General features: G+C 31.5%; 1 protein-coding gene across 3 annotated transcripts in view; it reads left to right on the top strand.

Annotated features, from left to right (window-relative positions):
- Positions 1-7928, top strand: part of LOC118180382 (protein SSUH2 homolog) — a 128717-nt gene extending 120789 nt beyond the window's left edge. For all 3 annotated transcript variants that reach the window (XM_085822703.1, XM_085822702.1, XM_085822701.1), the window contains exons 11-12: positions 2411-2515; positions 6727-7928. In XM_085822703.1, the coding sequence (XP_085678829.1) occupies positions 2411-2515; positions 6727-6870 (249 nt within the window). In that variant the 3' untranslated portion in view covers positions 6871-7928. The remainder of the gene's footprint in view (positions 1-2410; positions 2516-6726) is intronic.
- The last annotated feature ends 19105 nt before the right edge of the window (positions 7929-27033 follow it).

Here is a 27033-nt window from a genome sequence, read left to right as displayed (position 1 = left end):
TTCAAAGCGAGCAATGGCAAAAGTGTATTGAAAAAAAATATTTATATCTTCAGTGTGTGAGACTGTGTATCGAAAATTCTAAAGATATGCTTATTTTAAAATCATTTTGCGATATTGCTATTGAATTGAATTTTATGGTTTAAGTGTGAAGAGCGTGATATTTAATGAATAAAGGTAATGCACAAAAGGTTAAAAAAAGTCCATTTAACCATAATGTAAAATCTGAAAGCTTTCAAATATTTATTTTATTTTATTTTTTTGTAAGGAGAATGTGGGAAAACGCATCTAGCTGACTACAGCGAGCATAACATTGCTGAACTTCCGTGATGGAAAAACTCCTTTTTTTGTATTTATTTTAAAACTTAACATAGACTTTCTTGGTTAATTAAAAAGTAACTTTACAGCATTATTACAGACAGGGGAAGACATCAGATTTCCCAATGCATGATGCATCTTACTTGCTCGACATACACTTAGTGTAAAAAGCCGTTGTTGTCCTATGTGTCATCGATAGTGTTGAATTATTCCACATACAACAAAATTATTAAATTGCACTATTTGTTACACACAACATACAACAAAATTATTAACTTTACAGCATTATTACAGAAGGGGGGAAGACATCAGATTTCCTAGTGCATAATGCATCTTACTTGCTCAACATATGCTTGGTGTAAAAAGCCGTCATTGTCCTATGTGTCGTCAATAGTGTTGAATTATTCCACATACAACAAAATTATTAAAGTGGAATGTAATTACCTGCAGATAACTATTGCTTAAGTTTCTTTTACATTTTGTATTTGTAATTTTGTTTTTATGCGTATAGTTATAATTTTAATATTTTGGATTTTCATTTATTTCTACTAATGTGATATTCTTTGTATTAATACATATTAAGAATTAGTATATTAAGTACATAACTTCAGAAATTGAGGTCATTATATTAAAATGCTGATTTTGTATGAATTCTCTTGTAAAAGTAGGCTTAACTGCTGAAAATGCATGATGGCAATGTTCTATTTCGGGGGGGGGGGGGTACTCGTAGTTGCGCTTTGTTCTTCGTGCGCTGGTTCTTAAGGGATTAAGCAAAGCATCACTTCTGGTTGATCTTTTTTAATTTTTAAATAAAATCTGTGTTCCAATAAACAGAAAGGTCGGCAAAGTGAAATTTTTTATTACACTTTAATTATATGTAATTGGCTCCGTTTAAAAATTGTTCTTTTTCTAAATTTATACTAACATAATCAAATGTTTGTCCCTTTATTTTCTTATAAAAATTATACCTTTTTTTGGCAGTTGAGTAAGATAATTTAATTGGTTTTTAATTATATAAAAGTAAGTGTTTATAATATATTTAAAACAAATAGTCTAACCATTTGCGGCACAGTGTGTCCGGTCTGGACACATCTAAAAATTTCCTTCTATACACACAGAAAAATTGAATGAGAAAGGATTTATAGGTTACTCTGAACCTTCTTCTTTATTTATAATAAATGGCAGCTCAACACAAACCAGTCCATATATTTTAGCCATGTTTAGATTTTTAAGACCCGCATTTTTCAAAGAAATTGTCCAGATTTTTTTAGGGTATGAAAGGAATTGTTTGAAAAGAAATTTGTATTTAATTTTTTTTAATTTCTTTAGCTGTATGCTTTATCTCTTTAGTTTATATTAGTTTTAAATTTTTATCTTGAAATCTTGCCTAAAATCAAACGGTGAACCCTAGGTGTGCACAGACCGGTCTCACTGATAATCTAGGACAACTGAAAGTCTGTGTTCTTTGTTTCTCCGCATCTCATTGGTCAGTTCATTGACAACAATGCTCATTTCAGCACACTTATCGAATCTGTATTCAATCAGTGTACCCACTTTGGGCACAACCACAGAATTAAAAGATAAGTGCTATCTTCACAAAATTTTACTTGTGTACTCCTCTAGGCCTAATTAGACTGCCTACCTTTTTTTTTTTTTTCTTTCTTTTATCAAAACTCCAACTTTAAAAGGTAGTGGGCCAGAAAGGGTTAAAATATGTACCACAATATAAATTTTCTCTGAAGTTTAATCATTTTATGAAAATTATATTTATACTAGTTGGAGAAATTGTTTTTAGAACATGCCTGGGACTGATAGAGACTGTTGTTTGTTGTTTGAAGGGCAAGCCCTTTTGTTGGCCATATGATTGGCCTATGCTGGCTAAGAGGGCTGATGATCTTTAGGAAACAGGCAAGCTTTGAATGTCACCCAGCATAACATGTTACTTTTTTGTTAATTCTGAGCGTGGCATACTATCATATTTTGGCTACCTTAGCAAATATTTATTTGAACTGTTGTATTTGTTTTCAGGCTCTTTTATTATTATTATTATTATTATTATTATTATTCATTAACTATATCTTTTCCCCTTTCTAAGGTAATGCCAATCTTGCATGTTGCTGAGCAAGCTGTAGCTAATGCATCACGTGATTTAGTAAATAAGCATAATTCAGCTTTCACAAATGAGCGAATTTTAAAACAGGTAAGATATATATTTTTATAGCTTAGAATAAATACTCTGAGTGAAAAAATTATGGTTTTCAAAATATTTTATTTATTTATTTATTATCAGTTCATACATTTATGAAATATTTTTTGCTGTCCATCATTTTATTGCTTAATTTCACTCCAAAAAATCATTAGAGAAAAATGGGTACTTAGGTATTAATGCAGCCATCTGAGTAGAAGTACCAAATTCTGGCAGCCATGCTCATAACAGTCTTTCATTCAAGCAATACCACATTTTGGCATGCATTCTTTTTGTGTGTGTGTATATTCCAAGCTCCAACAGTTTTTATAAATAAACCATGATATTTTTTCCCTTAGACTTAGTTTTAAAATATGAGCATGTGGTATTTCTCAGTAATGGAAGATACTGCGCTAAAATTTCTCCAGAAATATGGAATTTTGCTGAACATTTTCTAAAGGGAACAACAAGGAAATATGTTTCCTGCATAGCCGCTCTTGCCAAGTCTTGACAATTCTCTATTTTTTTTTAAAGCAAAGACTGATTGCTTTGTAGTTAAGGAGAGGAATAGTGCAGAAAACTTTGAAGAAGAATGTGTTTTATTTTTTATGTATCACATAATCCTTATTTAATAGTTTAAATTGCTAACATATGTTTTCTTTTCATATGTTGATAATGCTTAATGACTATAAATATGCATATTTTGATAATCTTAGTTTAAAAAAAAAATTCACGAAAGCCATCACCCGACAACTTGCACCCAATAAGTAGCTTTCATCTATAAAAAATCACCAAATTTTGCCAGGATACTTTAGTATGTAAGTACCAGAAAAGTGTATGTATAATTTCTTTAGTTTTCAGCCTACTCATTTTAAATAAGTGATCAGTTTTTCTCTGATCAGATTTTTTGGATGTGTTATATTTCTCTACTGTACTAGTATGTCAGTTATTTTTATGACATACTGATTTTTCTTAAATGAAAGAGTAACTTTTGCTGATGTTTTTATATTAAATATATTTATTTATGCTTATACGTGCTTAATAACCACATTTAATAATTTCAGCATTATTTTGCTTTGTTTACTGTTATTTTTTAAGGAGTGCAAACGTTTATTAATGCATTGTTCAATTGATTTTCAGGTCATATAGAGTACACATTAAAAAGCTTAGTTACTTAATGTTATTTATATGAAAGATGATCATACTTTAATGGACTACTTACATACCTCATAAATTCAAAAGCAACCCTAATCTGTTCTGATAAATATTACTTAATATATAATCACAGTGACTGTGTATTATAATCCATTTAATATGTACTTTTGTAGTATACTTTGAATATCTTTACTTTCTGAATATACTTTAAATATCCATTAGATCATTGTTCTCAAACTGATAGGTGGCCCATGGGCCATATGCACCTCCCAAAGCAATTTTATGTGGCATATGAGTACATTTCAATAATGTATTTGTTGCAAAGATTTCAAAATAGTTATCTAAAGTTTGCAAATTTTTTTTTAACCATTTAAAACAAACATGAATAGCTCACGAGAAGAATCTATAAATGGGGCTAATTAATTAACTTTGTGATATAAATGTTATTCATAGATTTAAAGGTACAGATTTTATTGGCTTTTATTCGTATGTGTCAAAAAATAAATAAGCTTAGTTATGAATTTTACACTGAGAATAATCACTTTGTTTAGGAATACATTTATATGTGAGCAGATTTTCTTCACAGTTGAAATCTGTGGACTTCAGGTGATTGAATAGTTATCAAGTTTTAGAAAGAAATAAAAAAAAAATTGTAATTATTTAAATACAAACATGTGTATTTTTATCCATTGAAGAAAAATTTAATAAGGTTGTTCTACTTGGAAGCTTTTCACTGAAAAATTAGAAAGATTACATAATTTGTTTATTTTTAGTTTAAATTAAGTTTTTAATAATTAATTAATTAAACATGTTAGAACTCTTTGAAAGGAATGTCAGTCTATAGATTTATGTATAGCTAGCTATCAATATAATTGAATTACAAAATGGAACTAACAAAAATGTCTTGCAGGTATCAAATTTTAGATTTCAATTAGAAAATAAATATTACTTTGTACTTTTTCCTATGTGTTATTAGTATTGCTGTTTGTATGTGTTTTGATAAAATTTAGTAAACAAAATTTCTGTTAAAAAAAAAGAAAAAAATTTGGCCCATCAACTGCTTTCATATTGTGTATTCGGCTTACATGCAGTTTGAGTCGATACCACTGCATTAGATGTTTATGATCTGGGTAGCTAGTTTTTCCCAAAGAATACATTTTCTTCACTCTCATTTGTCTTCTCCTTCTGCCCCTAATAGATTAAATGCATTTAATGAAGAAATGAGAAATATTTCCAAAAACATCGTGTTTACTCAACTAATCAATATGCTCAAATAATATATCTTTCTTTTCTTTTCTTAAAGCTTTATCAGGCCCCAACTCCCCTCCACCCCCCCAAAAAATAGATGAGTTGTCTGTACATCAGAATAAAAAGGGGGGAGGGAATCTTTATGAAATTCACTTATTGTTAATTATCCACATGGAACTAAATCCATATGGACTACTGACATTATCTTCTTTAAAGTAATTTTTGACCCAATTAAAAATAAATATATTTTAAATTCAAAAACAGTTTATAGAAAATGTAGCAAAATAAATGCATGTTTCGAGCAATCATTTTGAATAAATGAATTACAATTAGTGGGAAGAATGAACCTTTTTTTATCACACATCTTTTGAAATTTTGGAATCAAATTGGAAATAGCCACCTTATTTTCTGTTATACATTGATTTTTCATGCAATGTTTGCTTTTAATTTCAGCAAAGGTGGAAAATCCAACTTTGCACAAGTATGACTTTTACATGAAATGTTTTTTTACAGAAGTAAAGTCAGGTGGGGGACTAGTCCATCTGGAGTATTGACATTATGACTTTGAAAGTAATATTAAAACCAGTTAATAAACTGATAGCTGCTTTTCAAAAGCAGTAGTTGGTATATAATGTATTAAATGTTCTTCTTACCATAGCACTACCATATTGATTATCTAATCTTAAAATCACATAAACTAAGTATTATTTCTATGAAAATATTAGAGTATTCCATGATGCTGTATAAATTATTCAGAACACAGTGCACAGTTTTCAAATCATTGATGTAATGTAAAATATTGCATTTAAATCTTAGAAACTACATTAGGCTTCATTTATAATGATTAAAATGTTCTTTTTTGGTTGATTTGATTTTTGTATTTAAGTAAATTTCTATTTTTAGCATTTTCCAGTCTCAGAAGCTGTTTTGATTGCCTTTCTTTCTCTTTCAGTTTAATAGTGCTTTCCTGAAAATTTTTTTTTTTTAAATGAAATGAAGTGCAAAATATCTGCTTAACTATAGCAAAAGTGTATTTGTTTTTCCTAATTTGAAGAGAAATATGTTATTGTAAAATATGGAAGGGAGCAATTGTTCATTAGCACAGAATTTAAATAAAATTCGACCAGTTTCAAGGATACATGCCTGTATTTTTCAGAAGAAAAACATAACATTCTACAGATTTTTAGTAACATTCAGGAATATAGGGAATCTGTGGGTGACACAAAGAGAATATTGAGTGTAGAGCCAATAATCGAGCAAAAAAATGTGTACAGTGAAACTTAAAAAAGCCATTAGAATGATTCCATTTGCTAATAAAGAAGTCTTTTTTAATGTGAAAGTTTTTAGGGAGCCTTTTGTGATATATGGTATTAAAATGTGGTTAACCTGACCTGGTGAGTTTCAAGTTGACATTTTATGAAGAACCCCCCCCCCAAAAAAAAAGTATTTACATCAAATAATGTGTGTTTTATTTTATTGAAAAGTTTTGTAATTTAATAAAAATAAATCCTTGTAATAAATGTTTTGATATTTTTAATTTCATTTGCCTTCTTATATAGATATTGTGCATATTGGTCTGTTTCTTTGATCAGTGTTTTAAATATTTTTAGCAGCTAAAAATTGATTAAATTATATTATGTAAATTTATCAGTTTATGGAATGTAATTTACCTTTTTCATGGAAATACATATTCTTTTAATATTTTGGGTTTTTGAAATCAAAATTTTATAAATGGTGTATCATAGTAAAACAATAACTGGTAAAGAAAATAATTACTAAACTGATTAGTAAATAAGCTGATGATGAAAATTCTTTCATTTCAGAGGCAAGTGCTTCGTATGATTCCTATAGGAGAAGTCAGGTTTCAGTGGAAAAGTACAAATGGAATATTTTATGTTTATGGGTTTGAACGTAAAGTGTACTTTGTTGATTATCCCCAGAAGTGCTGTTGCTGTTCTATTTTGTAGTAATTAAGTCTAGCTTTCCTCATAAGATTTCAGTCATTCAAGTTTCCCATAGTCTGAAAAGTATTTCTTCAATTGATTTTAATGTTATGTACTGTACTTGCTTTCATGTAGTCCTTCTGAAATATAAGTGAATACAGTGGTTATGTTTTCAGCCATGATTGTTAGATTTGAATTTTTCATAGAAGAGGTTTGAATATAAAGTGTATCTTGTTGATTATCTCCAAAAATGCTATTCTTGTTGTGTTTTGCAGTAGTATTATACTACTACCTTTCTTAATAAGGTTCCATTTTCACATTTTTAGTAATTTGTTAAGGATCTCTTCATTTGATAATACAGTGATTTTGTTTTTATCCATGCTATTTTTTATGGAAGTAATGAACAAATTATTATGGGCTGTTTTCTTTTGTTATGATTGAGGGGGAAAATTTTCAGTGTATTTTTTAGCTTTGATTCAAATAAAAATGTCTCCAAAAATAAAGAATTCAAATAAAAGTATTAACATATATCAGTGCTTAGCAACATAAAGAACAGTTGTAATATTTTAAATAATATTTGCCTAATTTGTTCTTTCCACTCCCCCCCCTCCCTATACAGTTTTGAGTGTTCATAGGTATAAGCTTCAGTGTCCATTTGTGACCTTATTTTTATGTGCAGGTAAAGAAATTATTTAGTACTGTGCCTTAAATCAGAAGCCAGTAAAAAAAAAGTTTAATACATTTTTTCAATCGCATTTAAAGGTATTAAGTTTCACAATTGTATTTTTGCTATAATATATATTGCTGCCTTTTATTATGGAATAAGATGAGTGAGATATATGTGAATAAATAATAATTTTGTTCATATGTGTGTAACCATAAATGCAATGAAAGCTGCCATCTATCTTTTTGTTTACCAAGTTTATGTCGTTATCTATTTTTGTATGATCTGAATGTAATTATGATATGCCAATGTAAAAATGTAATACAATGTTTGTTCCTCTAATTTGCATTGCTTGTGAAAAGTTTTACATCTGCCTTTGTACTCTGATTTATACAATAAATATTTTTGTGAAATTCTATTATCTTTATGTCAGTTTTCATAGTTGCATACTGTGGAAAACATGGATTTCCCATCACACTTTTAATTGTCATGTTCTATTATTTGTCAGGTACTGAGACATTCCAGGGAAATTGAATTCACCCCTCACTCAAAAAGGGAACAAAAAGTGAAAAAAAAAAAAACATAATTTCAAATAAAGCATACTATATAATAAAATACTTATGCTGTCGCCATATTTTGAATTAAAAGAATAAAATACTCTATTGTGTTGTTAAATAAAATTACACAGCCAAAAAAGTATATAAATACACAGTTGAAAAGTACTGTACAAGTTTGATAATCGCAAGATATTCTGTTTCTCATAAAATATAATTTAAGCTGAATAAACAGTAATGTAAGTTGACTACTTAATATACTTTATTATACAATACTAAACTGTGAATAGTCTTGGTATTTAGAACACTATGCTGCATTTATTTACGTATCTTTTGTCTGGTATAATAGGTTAAAAGTATCATATTTTATTTTAAATTTAAGCTGAAAATTAGACATTCTGGAAAAGTAAAATGTATCTGATATTTGTCATATGACTATAAATTGTTTTGTTTTCCAGGAAACAATCTCAACTATAAACATGAATTTTACTCTTACAAAGTGCCTAGTAAGATCTTGATTGAGACCACATAATTTGAACTTATTTTAGTAGTAAGCAATAGTAGTAGCAATAGTTTTTCCTTCCATCAGCCTTGTTAATTGTAATTAGTATGACAAAGCAGGACGTTTTCAATAATGTTAACACTATCAGTAGAGTAGTCAGTAGCTTTTTAATGACTAAAGGTATCTTTTTTCATCTCAAATTTATTTGAGGAATCAGTTTGGCAGTAAGTATCTCTCTTAGGCTACAGTTTGCGATTAACATTAGATAAACATTGTTTTAGATTCAAGTAAGTGTGCACTGTGTGGGATTACTTGTCTTTCAGTGCCTTAAATCAAAGAAGATTGATTGTAATCACACAAATTTGACATCATCATGAAAAGGATAGAAACAAGTTTCTATATACTATACTGTTGAATAACTTGTGATGAAAGCAGATTACTGACTCTGTCTAAGGAATGAATCACCATACAGTTGAAAGACTTCTTCTGGAATAAAGAAATTTTCTACGCAACTCAAATGGCATGGCAGATGGTTGTATAGAAAAACAGTATATGAGTTATTTCATGCTATTAAATAAATAGCATATAAATTCCTGTTTCCAAATCACTCTGGAGTATTTTTATTACGCTTTTGCAGTACACAAGAACAAGCAAGCGGAAGAGATATAATATGACTAGTTTTCAATTTTAATCTTGATTTTTAATTATACCATAATATATTTTACCATTAGTTTTCCAAAAAATTCAAATCATGGCAAATGGACTGGTTGCATGGGTATTTTTGTGCTCTTTCTTATGTGTAATGCAGACATGAACTAGTTTCCCTTAGAAAACTTTCCATGAAAGCATCCCTCCTCTTAGTCATATAGCCCTTGTATGCATTGCCATAATCAAATAAACCAAACCTATCTATTATTTATGTATCTGGTGATGGTGATAGTGATAGTGGAAGAAGTTTGTGTTATTTGCCTATTCTCTTACTTGTCCATATTTGTCCAGGGTTCGTACGGTTCTTAACAGTCCTTAGATTTTTTGGAATCGATTTTTGGTCCTTAAAAGTCCTAAATTTTGGCCAAAATCAGCAGAAGGTCCTTAATTTTAATCATCTGAAATTTCTGTCTGTTTTTATAACTGCCATTTTGAGTGTGAATTAGCATTTTGGAGGAATATTTTTGGCGATTCACTGACATATATGGTTATCTTTTGAATGGGTTCATGGGATATAATTTGTTTTTATTTCTAATATAAATGATGGGATACTCAAGTTTAGTGAAGCATAAGCATTTTCGAAATTCATTTTTTCTAATAAAGAGCTCTTGAACAACTTTTCGCTTTTAGAGATGTGAATTCTTTTATTAAATGGTTCTAAATTTGGCGACTTATCAACATTTTGGCGATTTTAAGAACAGTTTGTATAGAAAATTTTTAATTCCGAGGTCCGAGATTTTTTTGACGATTTTTTTTAAACATCGTAGCATTAATAAATTTCATTAAAATAATGGTAATATATTGAAATTATATTTAAAAAATAACATTAAAATAAAACATTTTTATTTTTCGCTGTCATATTATAAAGTTTCATTTTGGCAACTTATTATACAATATTTTGAATTTGAAATATAAGCAAGGTATAATGCTATAGAGCACAATTTATGAAACAGCTCTTAGCAAAAGCAAAATTAGCTATGTAATTAATTTAAAAAGTCTTCTTAATTTTTTCATAGTAAGAGTTTTTCCCATGCAATTGTCTCAGAAATATGCATCAGTTTTCTCCATAAAATTAATTTTGCACTTTTTCCCTCCTTTTTTTTCCAAAATATTTCTGGCTTTTTGCTGTTACAGAATTGGTAGGGATAATTTTTCTTTAGGATTTTAGACATTGCAGCTTGGACAATTTAGAAGGATTTGAAGGCAAGATTTATAGACCCACGATTCTAGAAGATTCGAGAAATATTTAACAAAGTGAAAAATGTGTCCATGGTATCAACACGTAATATATTTTACAGAAAGTTTGCAACGAATTTCTTATCTTTTGGAGAACGTCTGGAAGAACGATGAAATCATATTTGAATATTTTACTTCTGATACTAGAATCTTTTTCTTAACATGTATAGCTCTTTCTTTTCTTCACTTTTAACTAGACACAAGCATGGAAAATATCAAAAATGCTTCTAATCTTATAATATGGGCAGGCATCATAGAAAGGAATTTTTTTATTAATAAGGAAATTGAAAACTTACAATTTAAAAGATTCATCTAATATGTCTTAATGCATCATACATTATAGCTGGCACTAGGCATTTTCCCACCTGATGCAATCTCTGTGGATCCTAAATTCTGCTGTCTATTGTCTTTCTAAATTCTGCTTTCAATGTCTCCTATAAATTCTAAAAGTTTTGCCATTTCTAGATTTTGTTGTTTGGTTGACTGTTCATATTACTAAAATAAAATTAGCTGCTTTTTATATACATTCTAAATGCATTTAGTGCTTTTTAGAATAACAGAAATCCTTAATTAAATCCAAATATGAAAAGGAAACATGTTGAAGAAAGAAACTGAATACATAAAGAAAATTATTCTTCAAAAATATGTGCAAAGATATATGATATATACATATACAGTCAAAAGTCTTTAATCCGTACTCGTCGGGATTTCGGCGATTCCAGATTATAGATTATCAATTTAAATCTGGTAAGATGGCATGCAGAAATTATAAAATTAAAAGTATGAAACCGTAATTTATGAAATAAAGAGCAATTATGATCTAAAGGGTATCAAAATTTACAAAAAAAAAGTTTAATATTTATTTGTTTACTTTATTAAACATTCATTTCAACGCGCGCATGCATAAAGCATGCATTACGCATAGTAGAAATTAGAAAATTGCAACCAGAAAACTATTTGATGTGTATTCGTGATATTTATAATGACGATGAATTTGATTTAAATCATATCAAAGACGGAGTACATCGAGATGAAATACTACATTTAGTAAGGAATTATAAGCCGAATAAAATAAAAACAGCTGCCCTGAAGATGAGGATAGTGCTGACAGATCAACTTTCAGTTCATTGCGCGTTGCGACGTTCCCCCTCCCCCACCCGCAGAGCAGCGTGAAATTGATAAACAGATTTCGGAATGGTTAGAGACACAAAGGATATGCCTTTATCCATTTTTTGCAGCAATTCCACTTTTTGTTTGATGGACATCGAAACATGCTTTCGCTTTGTAGATCCTTTGGCAGCTCCAGAATCGGAAATTCTTTTTGACATAATCGAGAGTTCAAGCTTACTGTTATAAAATTGCTGTAACAGTCTGCAAAAAATAATAAGCTGGATCCAATTAGAAGATTAAGGAATAACGCAATCTGCAACATTAACTGACATTGATAATTTTAGCTTAGCTTATACCGTTCGCTATACATTAAATGCGCATGCGTAAAGGTATTATGCCCATGCTCAGAAAGTTTGTAGCTTTGAGGTCTGGATTAAAGACTTTTGACTGTATTATGATATTATCTAAATTACCCAATTGTTTATAATTTCAGCCTTTACTATAATTTCCCATTTTTATTTCTTCATATGATAAGAGTTACTGAGCCAGATTAAATTTAAATTAAATTGTATAATCTTTGACCACTAGTCCACATTTTTAGCTTGAGTTTGATTGTTCTTGTTTAATTATGTCACTGTGAGTTGTAATTGATTTTGTTAGCATCAGAACATGCTTTTATGTTCTAAGTTCTTTTTTAAACCTTTGTCTGATATTGTAGTTACTTTCAAACATATCGATAATATGCATCACGTCTGTTAGGGGTTTTCAACTATTTAACTTTTACCAGATCAAGTGAACCCTCATAGGTACATCGTGGAGAGATTGACAAGTTAGGAGATAAAGCACGCAGAAACTAGCGAGAGCATTGGTTTGCATTTTGAGACAAATCTCTTAATTGTTAGAAAAGATGCTTAAAGAGAAGAAAATTGATATATAGTAGCCAAAATGTTTGGGAAGGCTTCAAATTAAAATGACGGATAAATATTTTTTTGAGTGTTGTTGTTACAAAACATAAATGTTTTGTAGCTTTTAATCTGTAATTATCCTAATATCTTTTAAGAATTAATGTCATAAATTACATGTATTTTAAACGGTGAAATTTTATTAGATTTCGATTTTAATAGAGCTTTTTTAAAAATATTAAAGTAAAATTTAATAGTCACCATGTAAATCCATAATGATTAAGGTTATCAAACTACCCAATTTAATTATTTTAATTATTTATAACTAACTGCTTACCCTTAAAAATTATCCCTACATATTAAAGCGAGTTATTGCCTTTCATTAATACTCACTGTGTTTACAAGATAAAACACAAAAATGTAAAAATTCAAGTAAAACTTATTCTTTGCATCTAGTGAGACTTAAAATAATACAAAACAACTTATCACCTCTGGTGCTTTAATGGCTTATTGGAACCTTAAAGTATATTAACTGAGTTACAACCCCTGGAACTCGACACGAGGCTACGACACTAACTGCATCAAACAGAGCCTGACTAACTTTCAACACTTGCCAACCGGGCTTACATCAGGCCTTTCGGGTTTGTTCTAATCAGCAGGTCTCTCCCTAGACAAGCAGCAGCGGTTACATACAATATTCAGTCTTTTTTTATGAATCATGCTGATTATGATCTTACTTCTCATTTTAACCTATGCCATTTGACATAAAATCTACCTGCTATTAACTAAATCTCTAGACTGACCAAGTATGTGACAAAATGAGACGCAAAAAAAATCAACATAAAGCTAACTGTTAGTAAATGTCACTGCCCAACTAGTATAAGTGTATTTAATGCTACTTGATAAATTGCATAAAATTAATTTTATTCTCAAACTTATTAATAAAAAAAAAAAAAAAAAAAAAATCTGAAATGTTTCAGATTTTAAATTACGTCCAAAGGGGCGTTTTTTAACATTTTGTGTGTTACCTTTCTTTATTAAATATCATGTTCCTCGCACTTAAACCATAAGATCCAGTGCAACAGCAATATCGCAAAATAGTTTTAAAACGAGCATATCTTTAGAATTTCCGATACAGAGACTCACGCGCTGGAGATAAAAATGTTTTTTCTGCACAACGTTGCCATTGCTCGCTTTGAAATCCTTGAGTTTGTTAATCAAAAATTCGTCAAAGTTTTAAAAAATAGAAAATCGATCATAAAACAAATTTCAAATTTCAAATTTGATCTTCCACATGCTCATATTCGTTGGAGGATTACGTTATTCAAAATTCGATGACTCTATGTACCGTTGTTTTATCACAATACGAGAAATATACATACATTTATGCAGATTTTTCATTATTTAATTTCTTCAAATATAATGCAGGACTCTAACATTTTGTGGCAACAGTTTGAAAAGTGAACCGACATTTATGAGTCCGACGCAAAATGCCAAAACGAAACTAATAGTCCTTCGGGATTCAAATCCCTTTGGACTAATTATGTTAATTAATTCATGTTTAATAATAATGCATACTACTTAGGAATATATTTTATTTTTAGGATGGTATTACAGAAGTGAAATTCAGGCATAGATAGTATTTTAAATTTAATTTATTCAGTTTCCATTTGCTCATAGGTCCTTAATTTTTTTCATTAATGGTCCTTAAAAGTACTTAATAGTACTTAAAAGTACTTAATTTCCGTGTTCAGAAATGTGTACGAACCCTGTATGTCATAACAACAACCTTTAAACCTAACAGTTAATTAAGCGCCATTTTTATTTTACTAGCTGATTAACAAGAATTACCTTTCATGTAATGATCAATTTTACATTTGTATAACTTACGAAACTATGTGTATGGATTGTTAACACTCTTTGTTATTGTGTATGGATTGTTAACACTCTTTGTTATTGGCCAGGTATCCACTTCATTAAATACATAACTGCAGTAACTGAGAGATCTCTTCAGTTAATAATTCAGTAATTTTTATTAGAATGCAGTAAGTTCATAAATATGCAGTATATGAAGAAATTTACCTTCCATTCATTTTTACAAAGATGCTGAATAAATTCGTAAGGATTTATGTTTCTCTGAGGCATAAAATGAGTAGGAGGGTATATCAGGACTCAATGCAGTTTCTAACTAACATGCTGAGATCTTTCCAAAAATATTTTAAGCTTGGAGACTGTCCAAAAAAAGTGATTGGAGATCAGTTTTTTTAACAGACTCTGTCATTCTCTTTATACATTATTAGTCTACTGTTTCGAATTTCTTTATTTCAATCATTTCATGCGGAAAGTATTTTGGCATGGCTGGAAGGCTGCCTGAATTAAGCAGCTGCAGGTAAACTGAACATATATACTACTTACATGATGTTACGAGTTAAAATTGCTAACCATTAACAGTGGCGTAGCGAGGGGGGGCAAGGGGGTGTATGAGGCCCCGGGCGCCGTTCGCAGAGGAGCGCCAAATGGTCTCCAAACAATATTTTCCGCAAAATTTCAGTTTTTAATTTGATCGATTTCTGGAAAATATATTTTAAATTAATAATTATTGCAATTTATTATTTAATTTCTTGGTTTGTCTGACAGAATTGTGTAATAAAATGTTTGCAGTACATCAACCAAATATCTCCGCATACAAAACGTTCTTTCTGACCACTTTATTTCTCTAAAATTGAGATATATTTTTAGTTTTTTTTTTTTTTTTTTTTTTTTTTTTTTTTTAACGAAATGCGCATATAGCTCCCGCGTTTTATTTTAAAACGAAAACGCGACCTTGTCCCGAATTTTTCAAACATATCCAGTTTCCAGAAACCATTCCATGGTCTGGAAATGACATTTTTGAAAACTCCTAACACTTCCGCTATAATGGATTTCGTTTTACTCTCCCGTAAACGACTGATAGCCTTCATGACTACCGATTCAACTAAGTCATCTTGCTGAGATATCGTATATTCACTGCTACAAAGCATTCAATGTGTATCAATTGTTTTTAATCTCCAACTACAAAGGAATGTCGCTCCTTATCTAATACGCATAGTTTTCGACGTAACAGACTAAATTTGCATATTTTGTAAAGGTTATAATTTTCCATTATAATCTCCCTATTTGTTAAAATAGTTGTCGATTATATGGTTATTTCATACCGAACTCACAATATCCCCTAATTGTTTTGAGCAGTGAATGTGACTGCAAGATATTACTCCGCAGTAGAAAAGAAATTGAACCTAAAACTCCATTACAGATCTATGGAGAAAATGTTTTTCCAAACCTAGGAGTCGCACTTCAAATACTCCTTACTATTTCATTATGTGGCAGCTTCATACCAACAGACCAATGCGCGACCACAAGTTGCGTGCAATGGTAAAATATTTTCCTTAATTGACAGTATGCTCTACCACTTCGTTGGCTGATGCATTCACCAGATCTTTTACCATTTGAACACTTTGAATATAGTTGTATAGAGACTGGCATGTCAACGAATACAAGTGGCTACTAATAGATGAACTATGGAAACAAATCCCCGAAGAACTATCTAAAGTCTATTCCATTTCGTGACCAGCCATCTAGTAGCAGTTGCTTGTGACAATAGAAGGTTACTCACGATATTGATCTACGCACATTCTATGAACCCAAATTACCTAAAATTTTAATAACTTCATCCTTACATTGTAAGACATATGTGATATAGTAAATATCATTTACCCTTTATGATATTGCACTTTTAATGGCCATGTTACAGTTTTTACATAAAGGGAAGGAAAAACTGCTTATCGCGTAGTCTAGCAATTGCGAAAAAGATGCTTGTGTGCTAGCAAAACAATAATGGAGATTCCAGCACTGACAAGTGAGTTGACATTCATGTAAGTAAAGTTGATCACTTGTCAACGTACGTTCAATTTTGTATTAGAATGTATTAATTATTAAGCATTTGAACTCAAATTCAAGAAATCTCAGGAAAAAATTAGTAGATTTTTCTTTTAGCTTGAAGACGACTGCCTGTAATGCAACTACATCCACAAGGAAAATAATAACTGTATGCTCCTCTTGAAAAATGAAAGGCAGAAGAAACATGTCGATATATAGGTGTATAGGGGCAGAACAAAACAGTCCTAGATATATAGGCAATATAACTAGAACGTTAACACTAGGTACACTTTACTGGACTAGGTAAAACAGTCCTAAAACAATATAGGGGCAGAACAAAAACAGTTCTAGATTTCAAGATGTCAGAAAATAAAAATTTGCTTCGGTAAGTTTATAGTTTATAAATGTGATGTCCATGGCTAAGGAAACTCAAGTTTTTTTTTTTTTTTTTTTTTCTCTTCTTTTAAAAAAAGTGCAAAATTCCCACTGCTAGAGGGCAGTAACCACAAAAATGAAGTTCATCTGAAACCAATGCAGCTGCTTTAGAACACCCTTTAGAAACTAGAAGTTAAACGTGCAAACGTGACGTTAATCTGCATGCACACAAATCCACTTCAAAGTGGCATAAAAGTTTTTGTCAGACGCGTTACAAAATAAATACCCAAACCCATATGCAAACTCGTTTTTGAGTTATACGAGATACGTACTGTATGTACGAGCGTACGTACAGACGTCACCATAAAATCCCTTTTGAGTCTTATTCGTATTCAGGGCACTATGACGGCCCAACGATACTTAGATAATGTACTGCGGCCTGTGGTAATCCCGTACCTTCAGGGGTTGCCTAATGCAATTTTTTAGCAGGATAACACCCGACCACACAGTGCTCGCATCTGCCAACATGCTCTGCAAGGTATACAGATGCTTACCTGGCCACCGTACTCTCCTGACCTATCACCAATCGAACATGTGTGGGATGTGATTGGACGCCGTTTGAAGACTCTGTACCCTGTCTCGTTCAGAAGACGAACTGCGGCAAATGGTTGAAAAGGAATGGAGAGCCATACCTCAGGACACCTGCCGCACTCTCATTGACTCTATGCCTAGACGTGTTTCTTCGTGCATCGCTGTCCGCGGTGGTCCTATATCCTACTGAGCCGACGCCGTTTTTGCTCTGTATTTTGATTATCATTTTGAAATAAAGATCACTTATTCCTGCTTGCTGTCTTAGTCTTTTTTCCAAATTTCATCACTTTCTGACCACTCCTTCTTGGTGTTGCATTTTCAATGTCGAGCAGTGTACTATATACACTTCCACTACCAAGGCCATTAAGTGACCAACAAAAACGCATCATCGCTGCTCTCAGCTCCATCAAACCAGATATGCTTCCCAACGAGTCGCTGGAGTCGGAAAATCGCAACGATATTTCCCACGTAACATGTGCCGCTCACATGGAATGTTTAGTGATTGAAATCAGTACCACCAAGTCTCCAAAACTGGGTGAGCTTATGACAATTTCGTCTAAAAGCTGGGCACGGTAGTCTTTTCAATGTTAAATTGTAAAACATCATTTCTGCATATTGGTGATTATTTTTGAAAATATCATACTATAACATATCTAACGATAAGTTATCATTAGATGAATTAATGTATATATCAGAATAATGTTTATTTGATTCAATAATCATTTTAAAAGGATACATGATTCAAATCGACTTTAAATTTCCATTTTTTTATTATTATTTTTTATTTATTTATTTTACCTCGTATACTAGAGGGAAGAATTAGCCCCCCTTTTTACTTCCTTTAGCGAAATGAAGGAAATATTTTAATCATGAAAAATTCCGGGTGTCATTTTTCAACGGAAATATCCATTTTGTCCTTTCCCATATCCACATGGACGATTTTTTTTGCTTGATGTCTGTAGGTACGGACAGAATAAAGGACTCTTCTTTCCAAAACGACTCTTCTTTCCATAATTAGGACTCTTCTTTTCAAAACGACTTGTAAAAGGGATTTAAGATAGATTTAAAAGTGACTTTTTCGTGATTTTCTGTCATATCATCGCACGCTCTTCATTTGCTGCAGGAGTGTTTAAAATACTTGTTTTTAAAATCGGAGTGTACTTGGAAAAAGTTGCGGTCTCTGACTTGGACGATGCACCCACATGAGAATGAGAAGCAATGCCATCTGTTCTGTTGTTTACAGTAAAACAATATCCGTACTGCGAAAAATCTACTGACACCTTTTTATTATTATATTCCGTTCCTCTGAAGAACACCTGGCGCAAGCAAACTGTCAGGTATGGCATGTATTTTATGTTAATTTTCACCAACTAATATTTCAAAATGGGAACGTCTGTGAAAATAGTTATTTAAATTTTTCATTTTTATGACACTGCGTAATAACTCATTTATTCCGAATATTGCTTAAATATTTCAGATTCAAATTATTCATGAAGGTAATCTGAAATACTGTCGATTCCAAATTATCCAGTGGTGGATTAACCGCACACTGTCTAAACAAAAAAGTTAAATTTGTTTATCGAGAAACGATGGATAAATGAATATCACAAACTATCAATATAAAACAAAACTCTCTATAGAAAATACAAAAAAAAAAAAAAAAAAAAAAAAAAAAAGAGAACCATATCCTTATACATAATACTTTTTAATTGAAATTTCTTTTACATTCTAGAAATTGCGAATGAATTCTTTAATCCTTAGGAATAATGATCTTTTACAGCATAAAATCCGAAGTATGTTTCTCTGGAAAATTTACGAGTTCTGAATTATCATTTCTTGCAATATGACGACACTCATTTGACCCTCTCGTTATATGTAGAGACGAGAGTCTATATGTTATATACATATAGATTATTAGACATCATAGTCTAATAATCTGTATGTATATAAAGAAGAAAGTCTGCGTGTTTGTTTGTTCGCTAATAACTCAGTCACTACTACAACTATCGTCACTAAACTTTCTACAATTCTTTTCTGAGTCCTGAAAAAAAAGATCGTCGTCCACTTAAAAAAAAAAAAAAAAAAAAAAAAAGAGATTTTAATTTAAAACTCTTAAAACGCTAATTTTCGCCCTCATTTTTCCGAGTGGCAACAGTGATATATCAGCAACAATACCTGCCTGCCATTGCTGCTGATATAATGAGACAGAATTAGTTTATTTTTCTACCGAAATTTTTACGTAGGTTCCATATCGCTCAAAATAATGGTGTTTTTTTTTTTTTTTTTTTTTTTTTTTTTTTTTTTTTTTTTAATTTTTGCTGCCCCAAATGGCAATTCCATATGTTATATTGGTATATATACCATATGATTCTATTACGTAGTTGTGGTTGCATGTATTGAATATTACTTCGTTTCTTTGGCATTTTGTAGGCATCGCAATGACACATTGTATTCCTTATGACGTATGATATGCTAGTATACGAATTTTCAGATGATGTCATGTGTAAAATAATACATTACTCTCAATCTAACCTAATTGGCATCGGGTACTTCCGCTAGTAATAAATAAAAGGAAGCTGCATTTATCTGGTTCACCAATATTTGTTCTAAATTATTGTAGAGGCATTAGGATTTTTGATTCTGAGAGACGTGAAAAATGAGCAATGCTCTCAGCGGGACTCAAACCTCGGACCTCTCGAATACAAGCCGAGCGTTACAGCAAGCAGGCATGCTAAGAAGGCGGGAGAAATACCATATATACTCCCCCTTTTTAAAGGCAACTGGGAATTAGGGCACCCAATCGCCACCTCCTGGTGGTGGAGAATCATCATCCACCATCATTCTTTAGTTCGGGCGCCACTGTAGAGACATTAGGTTATTTTGAAGCAAGAAGACGTGAAAATGAGCAGTGCCCTCGCCAGTACTTGAACCTCGGACCTCTCAAATATACGCCGAGTTTGCTGACTGTTACTCCACGAAGGCATGCTAAGGAGGCAGGAGAAATATCGTATATTATGACTAGTACATTGAATTAATTCATTTCGTATGGTAGGCCTCAAATATTGTACATAACCTACAAGCATTTCAAAAGCTTGTTTTATATCATTGTCATATTTATTAATAATTTAGCCTGAGATAAATATTGCCATTGTAACCATTTATATTTTCACTGTGTCCATGAAAAGCTAGAGCACTTTTTTACAGCAGAACTAAAATGTTAAATAAGCGTGTTAACACCATTTCCAAACGTTTGCCTCGTATCGAATGTTCTATGTTCTTCGAGGTCTTTATCAACAGTCAAAATTTTTTGCCATGCTTCATACACAGCATTGGTTTGAAGTGATTTGGAAGACCTGCGGATTTTAATTCTTACCGTTAAATTTTACCAATCTCTAATACCTGAACGCCAACTACTTTCAGAGCTCGAAAACGACCAACAAGGTTTGCATTATGCAGCATCCAATAATTTAGTGGAACAAAACAAATGTCGTGGCACTTGTCCATACTTCACCATGGATGTATAATATGCTACATTAAAATGCTTATTTCCTTGTTTAGTATATTTGACAATAGGCCAGTAGGTTTTTCTTCATTTTCAACTAACCTAGGCTCTTGATAGAAGTTTGCTATGCTTTAATATTTTCTTATGCTCAAATATAAAAAGAACAGTAAAAATACGTTCAAAATTATGATCACAGACAAAGGAAACTAGCTTTGGTTAGATTGCGCATGTGTATTTGATGACAATCCTAGTATACAGCAGATGGATCAATACGTGTAAACAAAAGAATTCATTACGCAGTTCTGGAACATAACAGCAAACAAAACAGACTGCTATGGCATTCAGTTTTATTTCCAGCTTTTAGATTATTCGAAAATGAGATTATAAAGATGTAGTTAAATTGCGTGTCCTTAGCAGCTAGAACCTTGGAGAAGAGTGCAGCGACTATTCGCTGTTCTTGCAACTATAAAAACAAAGTCCAGAGAAGGGTTAAAATACCCTTTCATTCCACTCAAAGAATAATACTGTTGGCCTCTTGAACTTGCAGGAAAGCCTTCAATTGGGCTTAAGATAGAAAATAAGAAATTAACAACTAAATTCTAACTATCAAAAACTTAGCCGAAGCTTTGCAGAAATAACTAACCTAGTTGTCCCGTAATTAAACCTCACCGGCGAGCATATTTCCCAAGTGCACATCAGCGTAGCCACTGAGGGAGGGGTTTCGAAAACGGACCAATGAGCTGCTCTTGTGACGCTAAATCTTCCAGCCTGTGAGCATATGTTGTTTACGTTTTAATTTGTATTTGTTTCGCAGTTACAAATGTATGGCGTAATAGTAGAAAATCTTGTAGTACTTTTGTTTTATGAGTTTAATTAATCGAAGACATTTCACTTTCACAATTTTTATCACGCAATCGCTGACATTTCTTCGCGATTTTCATCACGCATTAATATTTGGATTGATGTTCACGGCGTATTATCCCTCTTTACATCGAGAAAATGACTCACGCTACAATTAGCTTCGAATATTATACATTTACTAACACCTGTGGATTAAGAGAATTCAAGTGTATAATTTTTTGGACTGAAAGTGTAACAATGAATCAAATGTTTTTTTTTTTTTTTTTTTTTTTTTTTTTTTAATTTCAGTGTTTGCATTCTTTTGAATTTTAAAGTGTATGTTTCAGAATACATATTGTGTATTATCTGATTACATCCATTATTAACAGTAAGAGTTAATATGTGAATAAATTTAATATATTCGTTGTGAATAAGATAAATTCATTCAGTTTGATGAGTATTTCTTGTCTAGACAGTACATGTAAGAGTGAGCAGTTATTAAATGTGAAATTGAACACACAAAAATGTATACGAATCCAAATTAGTAAAGTTCACTTTGAATAAAATTCTGCATTGGTTATTAGAACATCTTTTTCATATAGACTGCAATAAAAAGTCCTGACTTCTATTTACATACACAATTGCTGTAAATATTTTTCTCATATGGATAGTTTTATGTAAAGATAGCATTTTGAACTCAGATGTTTATCACAGATTTCTTTCTTCACTTATTAAGTAATATTTCACATGGATATTTTTGCGGAGTATCTAACATTTGTTTGTATTTATTTCAAATTCTTTCAACCAGGTAGTGAAATCTTCACAATTGCTTATATTTGATCTAATGTAGCAATGAAAAGTTTCAGAAGAAATCGACGATGCTTTAAATATTTTGTACAGAAATTTGCATGGCAGAATATTTTCAACCATCTTGTTTAAATCTTAAGGCACGCGAAAGGTCACGTGACATGACAGAAATATTACTGAATGCCCATTGGTCCATCCTAGAAACCACTCCCTCGGTGGCTACACAGATGTGCACTTGTGAAATATGCCACCGGCGAATACTAAAAGGCACGTAAGGCCAGTGCCGAACGTAGTAAGATAGGCTTAAAACAACGACGTGGCCTAACGGCAGAACACGCTCTACTGAGAACTTCTGAGTTCTTCTATGGAAGTGACTGAACTTTCCATTAAATACTGGTTCTACCTTGTTCCCATAAAACGCGATACTGAAAATTTATTTTGGCAGGGAGTTAGTTACTTTTAGGTGAGAAACTAATACCTATCTACAGCTACGTTACTGTACGAAAACTGATACACTCAGTCACCTTTGCCTCGGGGCACCACTCCCTCAGCATCAGTTAATTCGTGATCGGTGCCTTGCCTTACTCTGTCAGTCCCCAGCACTGGGACTATGAGGGCCAAACAGCTACGTTACTGTGTGTGATGTAGAGTTACTTCAGGTAATTGCATAGTTTCGGTAAACGTGCTGTCGGCTAAATGTCCTGCCAGCGGATTGAACGTGTCGACTAAATATCCTGTTGTCTGAACGGACGTGTCGGCAAATGCGCATGTCAGCTAGATGCCCTGTCGGTTCAATGGATGTGTTGGCTAAATGTCCGTTGACTAAATTTTCTATCGGCTGGGTGAATATGTAGGCTAAATGTCCTATCTGCTAAACGAACGCGTCGACAAATGGGCATGTCGGCTGAATACACTATTCGACTAAATGGACGTGTTGACAAATGGATATGTCAGCTTATGTTCTGTCAACTGAATGGATGTATTGGCTAAATCGCTTATCAACTTATCGGCTAAATGGACGTCTCGATAAATATCCTTTCCGCTGAATTAATGAATAGACTAAATGGACATGTCGGCTAAGTGCCTGAAACCACTTGGAACTACCCCGGTTAAGTCGAGAGCTCTCTATACATGTAATCTACTCTCTTTTGAAGCAAACCGTATTTATTATTCCAAGATGTATTTCCAAATAATAGTAAAACAAAACATTATAAATTACTTCGCATTTAAGGATGCGATTAAAGAAATGTTTCAAGAATACTATTTAAACCTGACTTTTAAGAAAGAAATGTAACGAAGATAAATTCAACATCATTCAAAAAGAAATCGAATTATCGAATAAAAATTAAGTTAAAGAAATTCGAATTTGAAAATGTCTTGAGATCAATGTTTCTACTTACCGAATACACCGGAGTTGAAGAAATTTCGACTTTTCAATAAACTAAGTTTTAATATATTTTGTCTGTTTAATATATTTTAATATATTTGGTCCTGTTTATCGAAGATAATAAGATCGAATAAGTCATATAATAAGATCGAGTAATTCATATGGTTTATTTTCATAGACTTTCGCAACATCTCTGTAATATTTTGCTTAATTTTTATAAGTTTCTGTCCACGACTTTTACGAATTCGCTACGCTCTTGTTTCAGCTATGTCTTAAATAACAGGTCGCTGAACCTTAACAGCCAGATTATTCGGACGAATTCTTATAATTATGCCTACGTGCTTAGGGTGCTAGTATCATTTTTCTCGTTTTGTCACGCAATATCTGCTCCCAAGAACAAACAAAAAATTCCCAGAAGCGAAATGTTTTCATGCGGAATACTAAGTTTGAGATGGAATTCTAAATATATTAAAGGCATCTACACGATCCTAAATTTCTTATCAGTTTCTTATCTTGTTTTTATTTGATCCTTTTTCATCATGCTTTCCGTATATGCTTGCGCAATGTCCTCAACTGAATTTCAGAGAAGTACTGTTGCATGATTCGCTTTCGTATAGATCTTTTTAATATAAGGGTCAGATTCCCAGGGTGAAAATTGTGAAGCTTTGAAATCCAGAGATTTGAAAAATTGCAATTGATTCATGGTAAAAAAGATACACACGAAGATATGCCATTCAGTAATCATATATTTGAGTTTGAAAACTGCTCTTTTTATAAACAGCTCGAAGAAGTGTTTATTGGTTTTAGTAAGCGACTTTCGTGCCTTGGCAAAATAAAACGCTGCTGCATTTTGTGGGAAATTGGATATCTAGTTTTTTTAAAAACGCATTGAAGAGGTGCTTATTTGTTTTACTAGGCACATTTCGTGTCCTGGCAAAATAAAAAGTGTTGTCTTTTGAGGGAAATTTAACTGTATTGTTCCGACTGGCGATCTACCGAATTTCGTTAGTTAATTAATTAGTTTTATAATAGATGGCACCACCTTCTTTTCATACACTTTTGTAAAAGGAAATGTTCATGGTTATCGTTTCTTTCACATGCAATTTTTCCGTTGAATTCGCAAAGAGCTTTTAAAATGTTGTCTTCGAAGCTTTGTTATTAGTTGACTCTCAAATAAATTTCACGTTTACATTCCAAAGAGTTGAAATAAGAAGCAAATTCAATAACTGTAATTTTAAACGGCAACAATGTTTAATTTATTTCTTTTAAATTCGTTCTCTCTCTTCTTTCAACACTCTGCTTACAATAAATTGTCTATAAAAAGGTTCTGAAACAAGCAGTACAAAATCGGTTGTATATTGTCTTAACCTCTAACCTGTTTCATTCACTATATGCGCTAAATTCTTGATATAATCTATATCCATAATATTAAGGGGCACTTTTAGTTATATTAATATCGAGTAATTCATTGAAATACTGAAACCAACTAATCTATTAAAAAAATATTTCACCCTGTTATTCGTAGACTGAAAGTTTTCTTATACGTACTACAAAACACAGCAAAAGAAATAAATATTTTGCAAAACATAAAAAATTATTAATGTTAAATAATAATAAATCTGATCATGCAAATTTGAAAGGAAATTCTGAATTAAAAATTCGCTGCCTCGTTGGTTAGCAGCACACCGAATTGTGTGATGAAATAAATGCTAAAAGTGGTGGTGCGATCTGTTACAAAACTGATAACTAAGTAACAAAATTCGGTAGATCACCAATTACGACAATACCAATTTAACTTTAGTTTTTTAAATGTATTAAAGAGATGGTTACTGATTTCAGTAGGTGAATTTCGTATCCAGAGAAATTAAAATATGTTGCCTTTGAGAGAAATATTTACTACAAATCTTGTACGCAAGTGATCCATTTGAAAAAACGCACAGCTACGCCTTCAATAATTAAGACTTTTCTTTATTACATAAGTGTGAAAATGCCCATGCAGCGTTAATTTATTATGACATCATAGCACATTATTAATTTTTTTAACTATTTCGGTTTCTTGTTTTAAACAGGTTTATAGCCTGAAGATTTCAGATGGTCATTCTTTTCCTTTTTTTAGCCCAAAGGGCATTAGCCCAGAAGGGCTATTAATTTCATTCTGCCACTTTGCTTTAACAATTTTAAATGTCCCTTTCACTTTTCAAATTGTTGCCACCAAATATTATCTCTCTGTGTTATATTTAAAGGAATTAAATAATGAAGTATCTGCATAAATGTATGTATGTTTCTCGCACTATGGTAAAAAAAAAAAAAAAAAAAAAAAAAAAAAAAAAAAAAAAAGTTACCTAGAGCCATCAAATTTTGAATAACGTAATCTTTCACCGATTATGGACATTTGAAAGCCCTAATTTGGAATTTGTTTTATTATCTGTTTTATATTTCGTAAAACTTTAACGAATTTTTGATTAACAAACTCAACGATTTCAAAGCGAGCAATAGCGACACTGCACGAAAAAAAAAAAAGAAAAAAAAAGTGAAATGTTTCAGATTTTAAATTACGTTCAGAGGGGCTTTTTTTTTTTTTACACTTTGTGTGTTATATTTATTTATTAAATATCACGTTCTTCGCACTTAAATTATAAAATTCAGTTCAACAGCAATATAGCAAAGTAGTTTTAAAATGAGCATATCTTTAGAATTTCCGATACAAAGACTCCCGCTTTGGAGATAAAAATGTTTTTTCTGTACAACGTTGCCATTGCTCGTTTTGAAATCCTTGAGTTTGTTGATCAAAAATTCGCTAACGTTTCACAAAATAGGAAATCGATAATAAAACAAATTCTAAATTTAGTCTTTCACATGCCCATATTCGTAGGAGGATTACGTCATTCAAAATTCGATGGCTCTATGTACCGTTGTTTTATCACAATTCGAGAAATATACATATATTTATGCAGATTTTTCATTATTTAATTTTTTTAAATATAACACAGGGCGATAATACATTGGGCAACAGTTTTGGAAAGCGATTCGCCGTTTGTAGTGAATCGACGCAAAATCGCAAAACAAAAACAATAGTCCTTCATGGACAAAGCCC

This window comes from Stegodyphus dumicola, chromosome 8 (assembly GCF_044657685.1).
Source record: "Stegodyphus dumicola isolate Sdum_Otavi_A_Nest chromosome 8, ASM4465768v1".
Taxonomy (NCBI): Eukaryota; Metazoa; Arthropoda; class Arachnida; order Araneae; family Eresidae; genus Stegodyphus; species Stegodyphus dumicola.
The sequence above is the reverse complement of the archived record's forward strand: the minus strand, read 5'-3'. Positions and strand labels throughout refer to the sequence as shown.